Here is a 21,205-nt window from a genome sequence, read left to right as displayed (position 1 = left end):
ATTTTGAGCTATTGGTCTTGTAAATGCCAATTTTTTTATTTATGTGTTGTTTTTGAAAATAGCTAAATTAATAGCTTTGTCATTTACAATGCCAATAGTTAAAACTTTCGCAAATGTGACACCTATAGCATTTGTAATACAACATGTTTTCTATTTACGTGACTTAGATGTATTGATATTACAAATAACAATGGCTTTTAATTTTTTTAAATAATTAATACTTAAATAAAAGTGATTGTAATTTATAATGGCAATAGCTTAAACTTTTATAAATAACTTTTGTGAAGATTATGTTCATTGTATTTTATTGTGACGAAAATCCAAGAACAGAAGTGAAATATTAACATCTTTTTGTGACATTTGTAATAAAGCTTGAAACATTGAGAGAACATATTTGAACCAGTGATACTGTGGTTGTGCTGAGTGATGCTGTGGTTGCGCTGAGTGATGCTGTGGTTGCGCTGAGTGATGCTGTGGTTACGCTGAGTGATGCTGTGGTTGCGCTGAGTGGTGCTGAGAGGTGCTGTGGTGGTGCTGAGAGGTGCTGTGGTGGTGCTGTGGTGGTGCTGAGTGATGCTGTGGTAGTGCTGAGTGATGCTGTGGTAGTGCTGAGTGGTGATGTTGTGGTGCTGAGTGATGCTGTGGTGATGCTCAGTGGTGCTGTGGTGCTGCTGAGTGATGCTGTGGTGGTGCTGTGGTGGTGCTGAGTGGTGCTGCTGAGTGATGTTGTGGTGGTGCTGAGTGGTGCTGTGGTGGTGCTGGGTGGTGCTGTGGTGGTGCTGAGTGGTGCTGTGGTGGTGCTGAGTGGTGTTGTGATGGTGCTGAATGACAATGTGATGGTGCTGAGTAATAATGTGGTGGTGCTGTGGTGGTGCTGAGTGATAATGTGGTGGTGCGGAGTGATAATGTGGTGGTGCGGAGTGATAATGTGGTGGTGCGGAGTGATAATGTGGTGGTGCTGAGTGATACAGTGGTGGTGCTGAGTGATACTGTGGTAGCGCTGAGTGATGATGTGGTGATGCAGAGGGCAGAAAGGCACAACAAGACCCAAGGCATTGCAAATGCTTGTTTAATTTATGGTTGGGGTAACACAAACAATGGCTGAGTGAGAGGTGGGGTGAAGAATTAACACAGACAATGAGAAGGTGAGCAGAGAGAAGGATAAACGAAAGAAGCAGCACAGGCAGGAAAAAAGAAAGAAGCAACAGCAACATTGACACTGAGATAGAAGGAGTAAACGGGAATCAGGCAGCATTTTTAAAGTGGACTTGACAAACACTGCGATTAGGTGGGAAACAATATTAGAAGAACACTTGCTGGAATAGCTACCCCTCAATATGTAGGCAAAAAAAGATGTTAAACCCAAAAGGATGCAAAAATTGCCGACGAAAAGTGACATAAAATCTGCACAGACCAGTTGATAATACTGCACCTGAAGCAGTTAAGTCAAAGTTGGCCCATGATGTGCATGTCGTACGCTGGCCCCTCGTTCCTGGTGGTGGGGCACAACTTCCTGTTTACTAAAGCAGAGCCATCATTGTCTCATCAGGTACAAGTATAAGCTCCGTTTTCAAAGCACACACACTTCAAATGAGTTTTAACCCCATACATAGAGGAATAACAAAGTAAAGAAGAAAACGCTACCTGAGTATATTGCAGAACTGTTTAAAAACTGTGTTCTGGGAGGAGGTATCATTCTCGGTTGACGTGTGAGCTGAGCTCCTTCTTTCGCAAAGAAAGTAGAGGTGAGCTTGTTTCTTGTTATTTCCCTTTGTTCACCATTTTGGGATAGGGTTGTTTTTTAAACATGAAGCGCGGACAGAACGGCTAAGAACTCTGTTTTAATCTAATAATTGTGACACATGCTAAGAGGGCACACCTGCACAGAGGGAAAAAAACTGTTATGATTAGAAAAATCCTATTTCGTAACACAACACTGCACAAGTTTGCACTTTTCACCATGAAGTGTGATTTGCCCCCTGTCAGTTTCTGTCACTGTCGAAGACCGAAAGCAATTTATAATTATGATGGTCAATTAGGGAGGTTTCACAGCTGTAATTGGGCAAGATAAAACCTAGGCCAGCTAAAAAGTGCACTCTTGCGTAGGGCCCGTGGGTCAAGGCACTGAGGTCAGCAAAGGAGCAGACTTGTGGGAGGGAGCATTATGTTGTTGTCTATTATTGTATAACGTGTTAGGAGACACTTCGGAAGTAGATTGAGAACAACAAAAAATGGCAGAAAGAATAAGGAGGCACAAGTCATCTGCAGTTCACAGCGTTAACAAGTTTTCACGACCTGTTAGCAAAGCAAAGGGCAGCGCTTGAGGTGCTGACAACGCATGACACATGGCTACCCAGTGCACGCTTTGGGCTTTAGACTCTTGACATGCTCCCATGAAATAATCCCACCAGGTATTGAAATCACGCTGTGAAAAGTTGCCCCAAGGCTGTTACTCGCATTTCAGTTTGTTAGATTTCTTTAAAATGAAGGTGTTTGAGCCGTGCAGATCAAAAGTTCAAAATAAAGTGCGGCTAAAGTATTGTCTGTTTCTGATGTCTGCCTGCAGCGGGAGCCCCTGCTCGGTGAGGTTTTACGTAAAACATGGCTCATGTTTTCCTAACTTGAAAGCGGTCCTGCGTTGAGACAAAGCACAGCTCCCGTGTACTTAAAATTGATGTGTTGGCTGCCAGTAAAGCGGTGTGTAAGTAAGTGTACGTATAGAATGAATGCATCTGAATATGGCCCGCAATGGGAACGTTTTTTTTATATGTGTTTAACAAACATGCAATGATAAAAGACATTGTAATTTACAATACCAATAGGTCAAAATTTCCCCCCACACCCTCTGTGTTCCTTCCTTCCTCCGTGATGCCTCCTATCCCGCCATCCCACCCAAAAAAAGTTTAGAAAAAACTTTTAGCTATGCCCCTTACCTCCTGTTGTTGTTGGTTGCCCCCCACACCCATTACCTCCCAAAGTAGTTGTAGCAGTAAAAAAGGCTATGAAGTGCCTAGTGCTGGCCGCATCACAGTTTTGTTTTTCTTAAAGCTTTCAGCTATGCTGGGCCACAGCCACGCTTCTGTACAACATGGCTAAAGAACACTGACCAAGCCAATACCTCACGTAGGAGAGACCTACTTGTATCCAATGCTTGACCAGTGGCCGCCCAGTGAGTATAGTGCATGGGGTTCAACACCCTACTGTTGCCCAGATTATGACTTTGTCAGTGCTTTCCGACTCCTGAATTCCTGATTGCGAAGGTGTCGGAAGTCTGATTCGGGTGGTATTGTCGACTGCATCCAGCGATTACCAGGTGCATTAAATACCTCACCCTTTGTTACATTTTGGCAGGCCAAACCTGCTGGAAGTTAACATTGGAAAAATGTACGGTATGTACCGTACCATGAGGATTTTGATGCAGTAACCACCAGACTTTGCATGTTGCTCCCAAGAAACTGACAAAAGGTGCCACTTATCGCACCCGATAAATAACAGAGCTCACGGTATTGGCATTTATCTGATGCAGCAACAGACAGCTGGAGCCCCACACCGTCGGAATCAGAGCCTCTGTGGGGAATATGGGGATTCCCTTTGTCTAGAAAGGTTTAACTCTGCCTTATTAATATGTTACTCCATTAGTTTCTTTGCTTATATTCGAGTTTGCTTCTGTTTCTAGTCTCTACTTTCAGTTGCTGGTGCCTTAAAACTGTACTTGTGCAACAGTTTGCACTTTGGTTTAAGAATCCCAGCCAGAGGAACATTACACGGTATGGAATGTTGACCCTTCGCCATCGCCACTGAGCAGAGCGCCTGGAGACGTTTCATAGGCACTTTGGGCGGTTGTTCGAACTGCATGTGCGGGTTACAAATGAACAATAAAAAGAATAGAATTATTGTATTTCAACTCCTGGCTTTCTGACTTCATAGACTTGTGATAGCTCAGAAATACGCTATTTATGAACGGGGAGCAATGCGACCTGTTATATTCTGGGTTTAAATGCTTTACGTGTTCATCAGATGGATGAAGGAAACGTGGGACACGCCCAAGAGAGTTTATTTTCTGCATTGTTTGTAAAGCACAATCTGAACCCTGTCAACTACTCCCCATTTGGCTAAATCTTTAAAATGCACTTGGGTTACACATCACTAAAGTAACAAGTACCTGGAAATCGCTTGAGTTCCTGGCAAGCCACCGGCCCGACTGGCGCGAAATCCGGAAGTCCGGCAGCGTCATGCTTGCTGTGGGGCGGGACTTCCGTCATAAGCTTGTGCACGAAGTGACTCGCCGAGATGGACGTGGTGACGCCGGGCTCCCATGCCGGAGGGGGAGCCCGGCGGTGGCAGCAGAAAAGTGGTGACTGAGGCTGTGGATACAAGTGCGGGGCTCCCATCAGTGAGGGAAGCCCCGTGTGTGCCCTGTCAATGGAGGTCGTAGGAGATGACACCCGGTGAGTGAGACTTGGTGCCTTGGGGGCTCGTGCACAGGCTCGGGCGGCTGGTGCGTGTGTGCGCGGCCATGGCGGCTGGTGCGTGTGTGGGCAGCTGGTGCGTGTGTGCGTGGCTGGGGGCGGCTGGTGCGTGTGTGAGCTGGTGCGTGTGCGCGCGGCTGGTGCCGGCTGGTGCGTCTGTGCATGTGGTGGCGGCTGGTGCGCGTGCACGGACCAGAATCTGCGCGATCACGGACCTGAATCGCCGCTCGTGACCCTCTCTGTGTCCGTTGACAAGCAAATTGGCAGCAATAGGTCTCGAACGAGACCTAAAAAATGAAACTGAGCATGACGTCCCTAAAGTGGGCACCGCGCTCAGCATGCAAATTGTGCCGTGAAAGCTGTGGTGTTGGGGCCAGTCACTTTTAAAGTTAGAGCGGCATAGCTCTCTATACGAAAAGTGGCTGCCATTGTCCTGTGTGGGCACGCTGCAGATACAAGAAAAAGCAGCTGCCATTGTCCTCATTAGTGAATAAACAAAATAGAACTCACCCACTTATAATGCAGACAGTGTAACAAGCCAAGTAAAAGGTACAGTCATAATGTGAGGTAACAAATGCAGACAAGGCGGTACAAAGGAGGGACTATCAAGCCTTCTTGCAAATCAGAAACCAGCATTTACGAAGGACAATGACACAAGCCAATGAGAAATATGGGTGGAGAGTGGGAGGGGCTTCCAGTGCATACCCCAATACAGCATGCCTCGCAGAGCGAGCAGAGCATGCACGCTGCCCTGAGGCTCAACCTAAAAAGAGACTTACCTGAAGCTGCTGACTGCCTCCCGCGCCGCTCTTTGGTCTTCCTGGTCCCAGCAGACCCTGGGACAGCATCACAGACTCTCTGTGCAATCCCGGGCTGCTGTCATTCTGTGAGAGCAGCGCAGGGATTGGCCTGAGCGGGCTGGTTTGACGCTCTGCTCATGCACAGGAGTCTGTGCTATTTCTCTGTGCAATGCAGCCGGGTTGGAGAAACCTAAGTGCGCATGTGTGTTTGGTCGGATGAAGACGGCCGCCCAAACACTCATGTGCACTTACAAGCGCACCAACCACTCCTCCCCTGGCCTCGCGCCTACCCCTCCCTACAGTGCTGGCTCACAGCCAGCAGCAGAAAAATAAAACAATGATAAAATATTGTTTTATTTTTCAGCTGCTGGCTCCCAGCCAGTGTGGCAACGCTCCTCCACCATTGTGTAGGAGCCTCCCCTGCTAACAATGCAATCACAATGTATCATTTGAACAAGCAGGGTGACAAGTTGACAAGTTGAGGTCAATATCGTGCATGATTTTTGTTAAAGTAACTATAGCACTTTGGCATACTTAGCTGTAACAGAGTAATGTAGTTGAGTTAGTTTAAGTACTGCATACAGTGTGCACATTGTGCCATGAGGTTTATTGCAGGTATAGGAGTCAGAGTCCATCTCGCGTTGCTGTAAAAAGGATTTCAATCATCCAAGAAGACTTTTGGCTGTCCCTTAGAATGTACAGTGCCGGTATATATTCTTTACAATTTATCATATCCTGAAGCCAAGCAGTGAGTTTAGGCGATGTAACACATTTCCACGCTTTTGAGAACGTTCTCAGTGGTACCCAAAAGGGCCAACACAGGGGATGAAGTGGCTGCCATCTCAATGATTTTAGATGAAGAATCAAATATCTTTCTGCTAAATTCTAGCACAGTAGGGCATGACCTTCATCTCGCCCTTCATTTTTTACAATGTACAATACTTTCTTTCAAGAATTTGGCTAAATGCTTCAAAGTCCGGTATAAACGGTGGACAGATTTGAATTGATCAATTTGTGCCTGTAATTAAAGGGAATTAAGATTTTTTTTTGCATGCTGTGGAAAAGAACGGTTCCGGTGTCCCTCACATTGGTGGGAATTTTCTACGTTTATGACTTCAGTGAGGATTCGAACGATGCAGAAGAAAGTAACCTTTCCATACTACTTCCTAATCGTAGCTTCTGCCGTCCTCCAGTAGACCAGGATCATGGTTGGTAGGTTACAGATTTTGAACCTCATTCGTAGTATGGCAGGTGTGCCACCCAGTGACTTGTGCAGCAGATCCTCTTATCCAGCTGCAGCCCCCGTCATATTCTGTGTTTTCATACAGTGTGGCTGGGATTTTGCTGAAAGTGCTCACACCAACAATGCAGAAATGCTTTTGATGAAAACACACAATACCAGCCTTCCAACCCTGACTTGGTGGCATGGTGGATCCTCTTTTTTAAAAACATTTTTAGCGTAAATGCCCTAAGTGAAGAAGTGTTAGTGAAAATGAAATGCAGATCTCTTTGAAGCATTGGGCATTTTAACCCAGTTGCAGGGGACATTAAACGCTTTTTCATGCACAAGACCGTTATGCTCTAGGTCGGGGTGGGCGGTGGGGTACATGCTGACATTGTGTGCCAGAATTCCCTGGATATGCTGGTTCACAAGTCCCAGTATGGAATATACCTGGTTGTGAGAGTGTTTCTGAGAGTGAAACTGTTTGCAGCTTCACTAGCGGAAGTTCAGCGGTTCCCTCATCTCTAGCTGAAGTCAGGGAACCAAAAGGTAGGGCAGATGGGACATTAGTCAATTTCTGACAGATTTTCCTTTACCAACAATCTTTAAATGACCCCTATGATTATTCCTCTGGCTTACTTCCCAAAGCTCGCTCTATTGGGCACTGGAGTAACATGATGCCATACAGAGGCAGGGCCCCTGTCACGAGGGAGAAGCCTATATTTAACGAGTGAATAAACTGATCTTTTTTTTAGTTTTTGTTAGAAAGCCCACTGCTACCCAGAGGGGCATTGTGTTACCAAAGGAAGCTGAAATGAGTTTAAAAGCAAGGCTTTCAGTTTCACTGATTAGTGAGACCTCCCAAGACAGTAGGTTCCATCGTTTAGCAGTCAATAGGAGAAAGATCGACCGCGAATACAGACGTTTTTGGTGATTAGAATTTTGAGGAGATGAGCAGTAGCGGAAAGCAAAGCCCAGCAAAAGATGTGTCTCCGAAGGAAGTCATGACCCAGAAAGTGAAGAACACGTTGATAGATGCAGAGATTTGAAAATAGCTTGTTTGTACACCGGCAAACAATTGAATGGTTTGAGTGAAGAAGATGTAGTTGTTCAAGTTGGAAGGCCCTACCTACGGCATTCTGAATAATTTGCAAGCTGCGAAATATTTAACCAAAAGCACCAAGATAAAGTGACTTGCCATAATGAGGATAAGGTTAGATAGTGGCCTGGACCGCAGACTGGTGACAGTTCAGAAGAAGGAGTGGAATGAGCATGCTGAACATCACAGAAAAGCATTTTGAAATGAGAGGAAGAAGGCTACACTGTGTTATGTTAGACACAAATAAAGATAACCATATCCTGTATACCAATTCAATGCATACTTTTTAATTAGGTTGCTTTTGGAAAGTCTGTCAGAAGCCACTTAGAGATCTAAAAGGAGCAGAGCTTAACTGCTGTTCTAGTTCTAGCAGTCTAAGATCACCAGATACTGCTAGAAGAGCGGCTTCCATTCTTTGTGATGGATGGAATCCAGATGGGAATACAGTTAATAGATTGTTTTTAACAATGAGAGAGGATAGTTGGCAATAGAAATCTTTCTTCCTGATCTGAGCAAGAAAGAGAGTCAATGATGCAGGATGATATTTATTAAAAACCTTCGGGTTGGCTGAAGACTTTTTAAGAAGAGAGTCAAATCATGACTTCTTTCCAGGAGTGATGAAGTGATGCAGTGTATAAAGATATATTGCATAGTTCAGTAAGCATGGAGCAATGGATTTCACCACTCTATTCAAGGTTTGGGCAGAGAATCAGTCAGATGACAAGCCTGACTTTATGGAAGATGTGAGAGCAATAGTAGAAGTAATAGTCAAAGGAGCAAAGTTCCTCAAAAATGGTGTACAGCAGTGGGTATGATAACATTGCCCAGAGATGCTAATTGTTCAGCAATTTGAGTAGTAAGCAAATCAAATGAGAGAGAGATCTTATCAATTTGCTCATCAAGAAAACTGGAGATAGAATAACATTTTTTCTTTAGGGGAAGTTGTCTCACCCAGTAGCATTTTGGACTCACATTGTTCTGATTTGATGAGCTGAGTCCTTGCAATACTTACATGAGGGGACTCTTTTTACATTTCATTTTCAAGACCGCATCAAAATGCATGGCTTTTCTTTCTCTTGTTCCTCTTCTTTGTTTTTCCCCCTGCTCCTATGATTCCCCCTTTGCCCTCTCCCTGATGCTTCCTTTTTCTTATTTGTGTCTGGCTCTCCCACCCGCTTCCTTTAAGGAATGATTTTTTTGTTAAGATGGCCTGTCTGCTGCAAATTGTTGCCAGGCTGTCCATATCTGTTTTCACAGCTCGCGCACACTTATTTTTATTAATATTTTTTTTACATTTTAGTTTACAATAAAACATTGGCCATCTGCAATTTTAGAACAGTACGTTAAAAATGTTTGCCTGCATCATGTCGACTGTGTGCGCATCGGTGGGACATCTTGGAATGGATTTTGTTTAATATAAAACCCATTTCAAGATTGCCAGCTCTGCACATGCATTAATCTTGATGAATATGGATGTTTGCAGTAGGGGAAAAAACATTGGCAAAGCTAATAGCTCAGGCTGATATGAGACTTATGACTTTGTAAGTGCTTGTAATATATTTTGATAGCTGGTAGGTAGATATTTTAAGAAGATAACCTGTTACCTTTCCTCCTTATACCCGCAAGAGGTTTGCTATGCCATTTTGAATTTTTAGTGTAAAAAAGAAACAAGGTAGTGGTTCTGCATTGATGTTTGCTCTTACAAGAGAAATAGTGTCCAAAGCAGATATATTCCTTGTCCTAAATCTATTATCATTGAATTCCATATCCTAATTGCTCACAACAAAAGATGACATGGAAATAGCCTAGCTAAAAACGATATGAATGACTTTAGACCACATTTTTGATACAGTCAGTGTGCCCTTAATCCCTGCTTTAAGAGGAATGAGTGTGAACCTTAATTGTAAAGTAATGACATACTGGTCTGTATAGATCAAATCAAAAGTTGGAGAAAAAAATAGACAGTTATTATAGGAGAGAGAAAATAAATCAGATCCACAATGTGCCCAGTCTTATACGTGGGAGCACAATATAGCTGGTCAAGGTCAAATATTGGAGATTCAGAAGAACAAGAATTCCTAGTAACTAACATTAACTTCACCTTCATGCCAGTCTATCGTTTAGCCCCTGCAGCTGTGATCTATCTTAGGGAGTGTGTCATCTTTTGTTATTTTTGAATCTTTTTCTTAGCCCTTTCCTTTCTTGTTTATGCTCTGACAGGAACGTGCTGCACGCATGGGTGAGGTAGCTGCTGTTCGCAAACAGATTGAGAAAGAGTCACAGATCAAGTTGGGGATTGAAAAGCAGATCTTTGCAAAGCTGCAGGAGAAAATTACCCTAAGCAAGGCAGCAAAATACTCCATGCAACTTATGGACAAAGCCCAGAGCAGAAAGGCTCTGCTGGTAAGAATTTTAGGACCGTTTCTTCATTTGTTGTTTTCCACATAGAACTGTTTAATGTCAAGTAAAAATCTTCATTCCTCTCACTAACCCCAATACTCCAGTTGCCTCTTCCTTTCTGCATTGGAAGCTTGGAGTAAGTAAGAAGAATGAGAAAGTAAGTCCCTTCGACCTGAGGATCTTACAGTGCCGACAGCTTCTTGATCAGCAAAATCCATGAAGAAAGATTTTGATACACATCAAAGCATGTTATTTTTTTTTTGTGTTTACAGACTTTATTCAAATTAAAGAGGCATTGGTCAGTCAGTCATGGTTCATTCATGCATGTATAATGCATCAGAAAAAGTGGCATGTATAAAACATACTTATTTTTCCTCTTTTCAAGATAGATGAGAAACAGCAATGTTACACACTCCTCCCTCTAGCCTATCCAGCTGGACAATCTGTAGACACAGCCCATCCAACTAACATATCTTACATACCTACCACTCAGCATACCTCTAGTGATGAGCCCTAAATTTGTTCTGCTTTTGGTCAATGTTTAACAATGTTTAACCCTATCTCAGCCCCATGGGAGCCTGACATCTGCCATACGTATAAATATCCCTACCTGTCATTGCATATTGCAAAGTCTCTCATCCATATGAAAGCAACAATCGTTTAGAGAATGCTTGAAAAGAAAAACAATTATAACACATAACGACCCAACAAATAAAGGACCATTTGGCAAAAAAGAAAAATAATGAGGTACCCACAATCGTTTATCAGAAAAGAAATTTGTTAATAAACGAGTACAAAATACACAAATAAACAATAATTCACTGATGCTCACAAGGTTACACAGACATATACAATTGGGAAAATACAAACATAAGTGTAAATGAAAAAACAATGGCAGAGAAAAAAATCATTAAAAAACGAGTTTGTTAGGTGACAGAAACAACACACAATAAAAATGGTTTGCTCTTCCTTTTTTGCCAAGGAAGGCGTTGACTGCGGTTCGACCTTGCTACTTATCAGGTCATCATCAGGACATAACCAAACGTAGAAAGCGACCATCAATTTTTAGTCGATACTGGTCCCCTCTCAGGAGAGAAATCAATGAGTCTCACATAGGAATCCAGGGCTCAAAAAATCATTAAAATGTTTCTATACCTGCCGGTCCAGAAACTTGAAAAATCTACGCGACCTAACTGTAATGTTCTTGACCTCCGTCTCTGAAAGCTGAGCAAATGTGACAAGATAACAAGATTTAAAGGCATCTTTATTTCTAATTCAATTTTTGAGCAATAAAAATGGCTTTAAATATTATCTTGTCACATTTGCTCCACTTTCAGAGACAAAGGTCAAAATTCAGTTTGACTTCCTACTCGCCCAAAATAGCTCTTCCGGATTAAATCTGGAACACCATAGCGAGCGGGTGAGTGGATTTTTCAAACCCTGGAATCAATCTAAGTACAAATGGCAAAAAATGAATCCAGCATAGCGTGAGATTAGGAGGTCCAAGGGAAAATTTATCTAAGTCACCTCCCAGCTTAAAGTCCCATATCTATTTTAGATACTTAAATCACTGCCCGCTCCTCTCGTCTCTGTGTCAAGTCTCTTATCCAGGCACAATAATTTGTAGATGTTGACTCCAGTGAACTGTATAATGATGAAGCACTTCACAAATATGGCCTTCTAACAGAGACTGCCATTTGCAGATTCTTCACCTTTTGAAAATTTCCAAGTGTCAGATTGAATCCGGAAACTTTTTCATAGTACCACTCCGTGCCGGAATGTGGCACTATGTGGCCCTGCACTGATGCCTTCCCACTCCGGATAGTGATATGCGGAGCCTATAAAGGCATCACTCCTGCATGCTGATATCAGTTCCTTTCTTTCTGCACCTCTAGACACATATCTGGAGATTCCTTTATCTCTCAGACACTATTTTTTCTCTTACATTTTCAACAGTGTGCAAGGGGTGTCATTCTCTAAGAAGTCAGGCTTGAAGTATCCCAGGCATTCAGCTATGCCATGCTAAATCGAAGAGTTATGCTTAGAGGTGCTCTGGCTCTTCTGTCCTCTCCCGACTACCTCTGTTGTGTGTTTGGGCCCCAAGGAGCTTAGAGGTCTACCTCTTGGATTACCAATGGCTGGTTTTCCCTCTGCACCCCCTGGACCATCTGTGCCACTTCCACTCTCGGCTGCAGTATTGATGCCACCTTTACTTAATCCGGGCCTAGGGACATCAACGACAATGCCAACTTTGCCACCTGAAGAGGTGTCCCCAATTGTCCTTTCATCATTCAGATCATATCTGACTGAAGTTTCTGCTCTCTCCTTACCCCCAGGGAAGCAGCATTCCCACAACTGACAGTGATCCTGGTCAGGGTGATGAGTTTGCTCAGCCCTATACTGTCAGCAATTGTCATGAGGGCTTGCAATATGCTAGTGGCCTAGATATCCCCCCCTCCCACCTCCCCCGTATCAGCCGTGTTCTCGCCTCCTGGCCCATCCATGGAAGAATCTGCATCCTACACCATGGTTATGTGTAGGACGGCTGAGGTTCATGACCCGCAGCTTCCCATTATGGAGGTGAAAAACATGTCCTTGCAGAAGTCCTGAAACATGGCCACACTGCTTCTGAGCCTCTCCTACCTTTAAATGAGGCCTTGACCTATACCCTATTAAGGGCTTGGGCTAAGCTGTGTACTGGCCCCCTGGTTACCCAGCAATTTGCCAAACACTATCTCCCTTCTCCAGAGCTCCATGGCCTTTTTTTGTCGAAGACCCCTTCTCCTGAGAGACTTATGATGCAGGCCTCCACTAGCTAGACCAACACCAACAATTTTTTTACGTCTCCCTCTGAGAGGTAATCAGAGTGAGTGGAGACATTCAGTAATGGATGGATGGTCATGATGTGGTCAAGTTCACAATTTGTTGTAGCTTGGACACAACTGACTCCGTCAGACAGGCTATAGATACCAGTGTTGCCATTCGTCACCAAGCTTGGCTATGTTTAACTGGGTTCTCACTCAATGTATTGTCCTCCCTGATGGACATGCCGTTCGATGTGAGTTGTTTGCTCGGGGACAAGGCTGACTTGGCCTTTAAACGTTTAAAGAGAGTAGGACTACTGCTCACTCTCTGGGCCTTTCCACCCAGCCTTACTAGCAACACTTCCAGTGTTACTTTTATGGCTTCTACTGAGGCGTTTCCTATTTCTATGCTATCTGGCTGCAACAGGAAACTTAGCAGTTTCATAGGAGAGGCCATGGTTCCCATTGCCTTCATTGGCATGCCTATCAGTCCACTCATCCCCAGCTGCAATACAACTTTAGACTATTTTATAACATTGCATAGGTGGGTCCTCCATATTGTTTCCAAAGGTGATGCCTTACTCTTCCTTTCGTCCCCATCACATTTTCCGCCATCTACCTAATGACTGATAGAAGACCATCTCTCCATTTGTGACAGAAGTGCAAGAACTGTAGGCCATAGAGGCTAATGAGAGGGTACCTGTCCCGAAATTAGTACATTGTTGTTATTTCCACTACTGTTTGGTGCCCTGGAAGGATGGCCTTGGCCAATGCTAGGTCTGTCTCAATTTCTGTCCCAAGGAGAAATTCAAAATTCTCACCCTGACCCATATCTTTTCTGCCCTTGACTGTGGAAACTGGATGGTGGTGTCCTGCCAGCCCATCAGTGCTACCTGCGGTTCGTGGTGGGGGAGCAGCATTTTCAGTTTGCGGTGCTCCCCTTGGGTGTTCACGAAAGTGATGGCGGTGGTGGCAGCACTCCTTCGTAGGTCAGGGATGCTATCTTACCCCACCTCAACAATGGCCGTTGAAGGCGGACTTGCGTACACTTCCTTTCATCTTTGGGTTCACTATCAATGTGCTGAAGTCACAACTGACTCCTTCTCTGACACTTCCCTTCATCCTTGCCACTCTGGACATAATTTGGTTCTGTGCTTTTTTCCTGAAAAAAAGAGCCCAGGACATCCAGACTATGACTCTGATATTTCAGGCTGAGTCCTTGATTTCAGTGAGGTAGACTGTGAGGCTGCTGGTACTGGCGGCCTAATGCAACCTTCTGGTCAAGCACACCAGGTGGCATGTGCAGATTCTACAGTAGGATCTGAAGTCACATCGGACCCAACATCAAGAGGAACTCTCCAACCATGTCCAGATCTTAGAAGAGACTGCAAATGATCTACAGGGGTGGCTACTGGACCACAATTGGGTCGGCAGCACACCCCTCTCCCTTCCCCACCCAGGCTGCAAAAGATCTAGTGGTGACTACTAGACTGCGATTTGGTCAGCGGCAAACCCCTCTTCTTTCTCCACCCAGAACTGCCATGGGGACCGATGCATCGCTTCTGGGTTGGGACAGCTGACTGGGAGAGGTGGACATCAGAGGCCTGCGGTCTCTGGCAGAGTTCCGGCTCCATATTAATCTTCTAGAGTCAGCGGCAAACCCTTCTCCCTTCCCACCTGCACTGTCCCTGGTGACTGATGCATCACTTCTGGGCTTGGGCGGCCATCTGGGAGAATTGGAGATCAGAGGCCTCTGATCTCCGGCGTAGTCCCGGCTCCATATCAACCTTCTGGAACTGAGGGGCATCCTTTTGGCGCTGAATGCCTTCCTGCCATCCATCAAGGAGAAGCTGGTACAGGTGCTCATGGACAGCACCACCGCCATGTGGTATTGGTGGATGGGGCCAACAACCCTTTGACAGAATGCCTTGCATCTCTGGAAATGGCTGGACTGCCAAGAAACTTTCCATGTGGCTAACCACATGGCAGGATCATTTAATGCCAGGGTGGATTAAGTCAGCTGTCTGCGCATAGTGGACCACGATTAGCAGCTACATCTGGAGGTGGCACGAGGTCTCTCCACGGATGGGGAGAACCTTGGCTCGATCTATTAACCACCAACAAGAACTTGCAATGTCAACCCTTCTGCGCATTGGACTTTTCAAGGCATCTCTTGCTCCGAGATGTGGTCCACCCCAAGTGGAACTCGGGACTCCTGTATGCTTTTCTGCTGATGTCACACCTGGCCTAAATTCTCAAGAAGATCAGGACAGACCAGGCACAAGTCATCCTAGTGGCTTCAGACTGGGTGCGGCGTGTATGGTATCAAGAACTCCGGTTCTTGGTTATCCACCCTCCGTTCAGTCTCCCTGTTCCGTAGGATCTGTTGTTGCAGCTGACTGGTCAGGTTCTCTATCCCAGCCTTCGCAACCTCCATCTTTATGTGCGTGTATTAAGCACCAACAGCTAAACACCTTCGACTTTCCTCTAAAGGTGTTTTTTTTTTGTTTGTTTATTTAGATTTTATAAATCATATAACCAATACAATATGTACAATCCACAGGTAGAGATATGATTGCCTGAAAAAAGAGGCTTTTTCAGCGGTACAATCCCAGGCAAAATGCAGGAAATCTGCCCCCGCAACACCACAGCGATCACAATTGTCACCATCGTGCAATTTGTATCTACGCATTTTGGCTGGGGTATAGTAATTGTGATGTAAGAATTTATAATGGATGATGCGTAGTCGGCTACTGGATGAGCTTTGTTCTGTCTGGCTGCATCAATATGTCCATTGTCTATCTGTGATGTCATGTTCCACCTCAGCAGCCCGATTATCTCCGGCAGCGCAATGTGTTGGGCCCAAGGCAGTGTATAGGTTTTGATATAGTGTGGAGACTAAATGCGATGCAGCGTTGTTGCGTAGTATAATGCTCAGTGGGGCAAACTCCGGGGGCTCCAAAAGGTATGCAGGCGTGTGCTCTTTGATGCCCTGTCTCACACAAACATAGAGAAAAATGTCCATGGGAGAGGGCAGCTGTTTGGAAAACAATTGTTGTAATGTGCGAAACTTACCATTGAGATTTAGATCCCCCCGTCATGTGATCCCGTATTTAGCTTTAGTTTTTTTGAAGACACTTTCCTGTAGGACCGGCATCTTCGGGTGATAAACCAGAGGGAGTAGTGGTGAGTACAACATGGGGGCCTGGGAATGCCTGGCGATGCCTTGCCATCCCGTCACCTTGCAAACAATCGGCGATGGGTCTACCTCTTGTGGCGTAGTGGCGGTCAATATGGTGCCCTCAAGCGGTATGGGGTCAGATAACCAGTGCTCAACTGCCACCTGAAGCATGTATTTTGGGGGGGGTGAAACCAAAAATGGGCATAGTGAGCTTGCGTGCATAGGTAGTGTAGCTCGAAGTTAGGTATATCGAACCCTCCCAGGGAATAGGGCCTAGTGATTGTGACGCACTGTAGTCATTTCTGAATGGAGTGTAGAGAAGAAATGTCTGCCTGGGTCATATGGAATATTTAAAAAAAGGTAGAGGAGCTTGGGAAGGATTACCATATTTATGAGGGAAAAGGCACCCTGCGAGAGAGAGAGAGTGAGAGCAATCCATCTTGTGACGTGGTTTTTGATGTCTTCCAGTGTCTGGCCATATTTGAGCCACATCAGCTCTTCCGATCAGTGGTGACGTACACCCCCAAATATTTCATCTCATCAGTGCACCACTCAATTGGGAAGTCCGGTGTAAATGCTGTCACAGACGAGGTGAGGGGGAAGATCTGGGACTTCCCCCAGTTGATGTGAATACCAGAGAGCCCTCCAAAGCGAACAAATTCCCGAAGTAGTGGATTACGATTGAAGTGTGGTTCTTGGACATATAGAGTGATGTCGTCAGCATTGAGGGAAATGAGTATTGGCCGGAGAAAGCAACGGAGCGTCTTATCATGAGAATATTGTCTAACTCTGGCCGCAAGGGGCTCGATAGCCAGAGTGAAGTGTAGGGGGAGAGCAGGCAGCCCTGCTGAGTGCCCCGAGTGATCGGAAATGGGGGAAAAGACTGCCCATTGATTAAAACCCTAGCCTCCGGACCAGTGTATAAAAGACTTATCCTTGCCAAGAACCCTTTAGGTAACCCCATGTTTTGAAGGATAACAAATAAATAATCCCACTTAACGGAGTCAATGGCCTTTGTGGCATCTAAAAAAACTGACACCAAGGCCAACTGAGGGTCAGTCAACTGATTGTAAAATCGAGAAGAGTGTGCGCAAGTTATGTGATGTTGCCCGGCCAGGGATAAACCCAGCCTGGTCCGGGAGAACCAGTTTCTCCATGAGCAAGCTGAGCCTGTTAGCTAATATTTTGGGGAGGATTTTTGCATCCATATTGATCAGGGAGAGGGGGCGGTAGGAGTCACAGCTATCCGCAGACTTGCTGAGTTTGAGGAGTGAAGAAATAAGGGCTTCCCTCAACGAAGGAGGTAGAGTCCCCAGCTCTTGTGCCTCACCAAAGACCTGTCTGAGATGGGGAGCAGCTGATCAAGGTATGTTTTATAAAAATTGATAGGGAGGCCATCTGAGCCCGGGGCCTTCCCGGACTTTATTTGCATAATTGCCTCACATATCTCATCATTTACAAAAGGTGCGGCCAGAAACTCTCCCTGCGCATCCCACAGCCAACTGAGAGTTATGTGTTTTAGGTATGTTGAAAAGTCTGGTGACGCGGTTCTACGGGTGTTATATAAATCAGTATAAAATTTGGTAAAAACTTTTATGATATCTAGACTGTCCCTATGACAAGTGCTGTTATTTTCTCGAATTTCTAGGACGTAGTTAGAGAACTTGGGCAATCAAATTTCCTGCGCTAATGCCCTGCCTGGGCGTTCACCCTCACCATATTTGCGCGCTGTGAAATACTTTCCCCGAAAACGAGCTTCCCGGTCAGCCGTGTGTTTGTAGTCCGAGAGCTTATCTCTGAATGTTGCTAGTTGATGCCCAGAGAAATCCCTCCATAGATCCTCTTCCAATTGTTTTAGTTCCCTCTCAAGCATGCATAGGTTGCGGTGGAGGTCTCTCAGGGAAAGACCCCCTGATTGTAACTTTAAAGGCCTCCCAGACCTTGTCCACCTGTGCAAGGTCTGGGAGTGATGCGGCTAATGTGCAGGGAGTCCACAGCAAGCTGCCTGTGATATCAGTAGGAGTGATTTATTAGCTGTTGTGAGGCTTAGGAGAGTAGTGCCTCAAGTCACTTGACGAACCTTGCTGGTGTCCAGGAGGGGGATGAGTGGTGATGCCTGTGCGCCTTCCGCCGGCCAAGTGGCTTCTACCAGGGCATCCCCCGCCGTCGAAGAGCCAGCAGAAAATAGCTTCCAGGGGGTCTGCTACGTCGGGGCACCAAGTGTAGGCGGCGCTCAGCGTCTGTGTCACTACAGTAGTCAACAGCTCAACTTAGCCAGGGTACTAAGGATGTGGGCTGTGCGTTTGTGATAGCAGTAGCAGGAGTAAGGTCTTGTGCACAGAATGGGCAGGCAGAGTGCGTCCATATAGTGATACGGCACAGGAGAGCTAAATTGCAGGGAGTCCACAGCAAGCTGCCTGTGTTACCAGTAGGAGTGATTTATTAGCTGTTGCGAAGCTTAAGAGAGTAGTGCTTCAAGTCACTTGGCAAACCCTGCAGGCGTCAAGGGGTTAACTCACGGGTAGTTCAGGGGACAAATTCCAGAGAGTGCCGTCATGAGAAACGACAAGATCCGATCCGTTTTTGGAAGCCAAACAACGCTGGCCCTATGTTGCAGCGGCATGCGTCGTACCGAGGGCCACAGGGCCGCACCGGATGAAGTAACGTGATGGTGTATGCAAGGGGTGAATTTCTCCGTCTGTCAAAAGCGTGTCGTCACCAGGAAAGAGAGCCCACAAGTCAAAGTAAACTTTAACTGTGCTGCAAAAATATAGGAATAGGTCTTATATGCCAAGACATCCTTTCTTAACAGGTCTAATCGCATTGAGTGTGGCTGTTGCATGTTAATTTACCCACCACATTTTTCTGTACCCTCTGAAAAATATTGTATTTGAAATATGGTATATCGTGCTGAACATGTATAAAAATCTGAGTATTATAATTGTAATGTTTGAAGTCATACCAGCTATTGAAATGGGGTTCTCAATCCAATTAAATCTTCCATGAAATCATAGAATTTGTGCTGCAACATATCTTCTTCATTTCAGGGTCAGTGAATCCCAAGTTTTTTTTTTGATGCAAGACTTTATTGATATTCTCAACAATATACATATGTGCGCCTACAACCCTGAGGCCGGCTGTCACTTTCACATTTAGACTTGAAATATACAGGTGTCCGACCCACCCTCTGCGACTCAGAATCTGAGGATATGCCAACCTTATTGGGTTCTGTATCATTTCTGTACAGTGATATGGTACCATCTTGCTTTTTTATTTTATATTAACAAAACTCAAATTGTGACTCAAGAGTAAAACATATGACATTTCTTCATCTCGCCAGTTTTCCAGTCTATCCTGCTAAGAATCTCACTGTTAATCCGTGTGTGCATCCAATCCCCCTCCCAAGGAGGCCCATTATATCGATTTAATCTATAGCCCGGTCGTCCCATATTCACAACAACCTCACCAGTCATAGACCTCAGGCAATTAGTTATCATCCATCTCATCCTCAGAGCTATCAATATTTTCTTCCAATAAAGGTTCGCAAATGTCCCCCCTGTACGTGTTCCAAGGCTGCCACACACCGTTCCACTTGCGCAGGTTAGCTCTTATTTTATACACCGCCCGTTCTGTCACCATAAGCGCATCCATATTTCTGCACCACTGTGTCAAGGTAGGGAGCTCTGCCGCCCCCCATTTCTGTGCAATGTCACGTTTGGCCGTCATGAGGCCTATTGTAGTCCATAGCCGGCCATAGTACGATAAATCATTAGGCCCCCACACATTCAGCAGGCACACACGGGGGTCAGGTGTTAGTGAGACCTCCATTGTCTGTGAGATGGTGCGCAGCACCCGTTGCCAGTAGCCCACAAGGGCCGGACAGCCCCCAATTGTATGTATGAATGTGCCCTCCTCTCCGCATCCCCTAAGATCTGCTCTCTGTAATTTGTGCAGTGTAGTTCTCGTGTAGTATATCCTATGTAGGATTTTCAGTTGTACCAGACGGAACCTAGCTGACACACCAGCCTCACGCGGTGGTGCCATAGCTGCATTCCAGTTGGACTTGTCCATATCTCCTACGTCCTCCACCCATTTCTCCCTTAACTTCCCTAGCGGGTCGGGCAGGTTATTCAGCAATTTCCGGTATGTCAGGGAGGTCGCGCCTTCCAGCATGAAGTCCGTGAGTAGGCGGTCCTCAAGCGGTGAGGATTCCGGGATTGACGTATCTGGCGGGATAGCTGCTTGTAGAGCGTGTCTAATTTGGACGTATCTAAACAATTCTGTGGGACCCAGATCATAGTGCTGCTGGAGGTATGAGAATGGGACCACCCCCTCTCTTGACCACATATCTCCCACCGTCGAGATCCCTATGTTGTCCCATTGGGTGAATCCTTTACTACGTCGTAAGTGTCCCAGCGCCTTCGTGTCCCACTGTGGTGTCAGCTTTGTTATGACTCCCCCCCCATTTAAGTTTCGTCTGTGTTCTATACCACAGCGTTACTGTGTGCTTGGTGGGCCCTGTTAGTTTCGCTGCAGTACCCTTGTGGTATAATGGTGCCAGTAAGCTATGTGTGCCGAGTTGTCAGCTATGAATGCCGGGTCGTTCTGCGGGGCGTGTAGCCATTGGTTAAGAATCTTAAGCTGTGTCGCCCAGTAGTATAACTGCAGGTTTGGCAGGGCAATCCCGCCATCATACTAGCTCCTGTTGAGTTTTATGTGCGCTATACGGGCTGGTCGATCCCCCCATAGTAAACCCGACATCACCGCCGTCACTTTTTGAAAATAACTCGGAGGTATTAGACTCGGTGTGTTCTCAAATACGTATAGGAAACGCGGCAGCGCCATCATTTTGAACAAGGCTGCTCTGCCCAGTAGCGTAAGTGGAAGCCCCTTCCAGTGTTTCACGTCATTACGCAATCGAATGAGGGGAGGCTGTAAGTTGCACTCAAAAAATTCTGCAATGTCCTGGGTGATGTATATTCCTAGGTATTTAAAAGAGGTGGTAGCCACTGCCAAAGGGCAGGTCTCAGGAAGTGCCGGAAGCGGGCCCTTCAGTTCATAGACTGTCGACTTTGTCCAATTAATGGTGTATCCCGACACCCGCCCATGTGTGTCACATAGTGCCAGGAGATTTGGGATACCCCTCTCCAGGTCCGGTAGGTAAATCAGCATGTCGTCTGCATACAGGGACACCCTATCTTCCCAGTTATCATTCCAGCTAATCCTCTTC

The 21,205-nt window shown here is 45.6% G+C and overlaps 1 protein-coding gene across 1 annotated transcript in view; it reads left to right on the top strand.

Annotated features, from left to right (window-relative positions):
• CCDC40 (coiled-coil domain 40 molecular ruler complex subunit) overlaps positions 1-21,205 on the top strand; it is a 762,745-nt gene that overhangs the window by 295,568 nt on the left and 445,972 nt on the right. Inside the window, exon 13 of the mRNA XM_086931053.1 lies at positions 9,811-9,993. Coding sequence (XP_086787179.1) covers positions 9,811-9,993 — 183 coding nt within the window. The remainder of the gene's footprint in view (positions 1-9,810; positions 9,994-21,205) is intronic.

This window comes from Lissotriton vulgaris, chromosome 7 (genome assembly GCF_964263255.1).
Source record: "Lissotriton vulgaris chromosome 7, aLisVul1.2, whole genome shotgun sequence".
NCBI classification, from domain to species: Eukaryota; Metazoa; Chordata; class Amphibia; order Caudata; family Salamandridae; genus Lissotriton; species Lissotriton vulgaris.
This window is presented reverse-complemented; position numbering and strand designations above follow the sequence as displayed.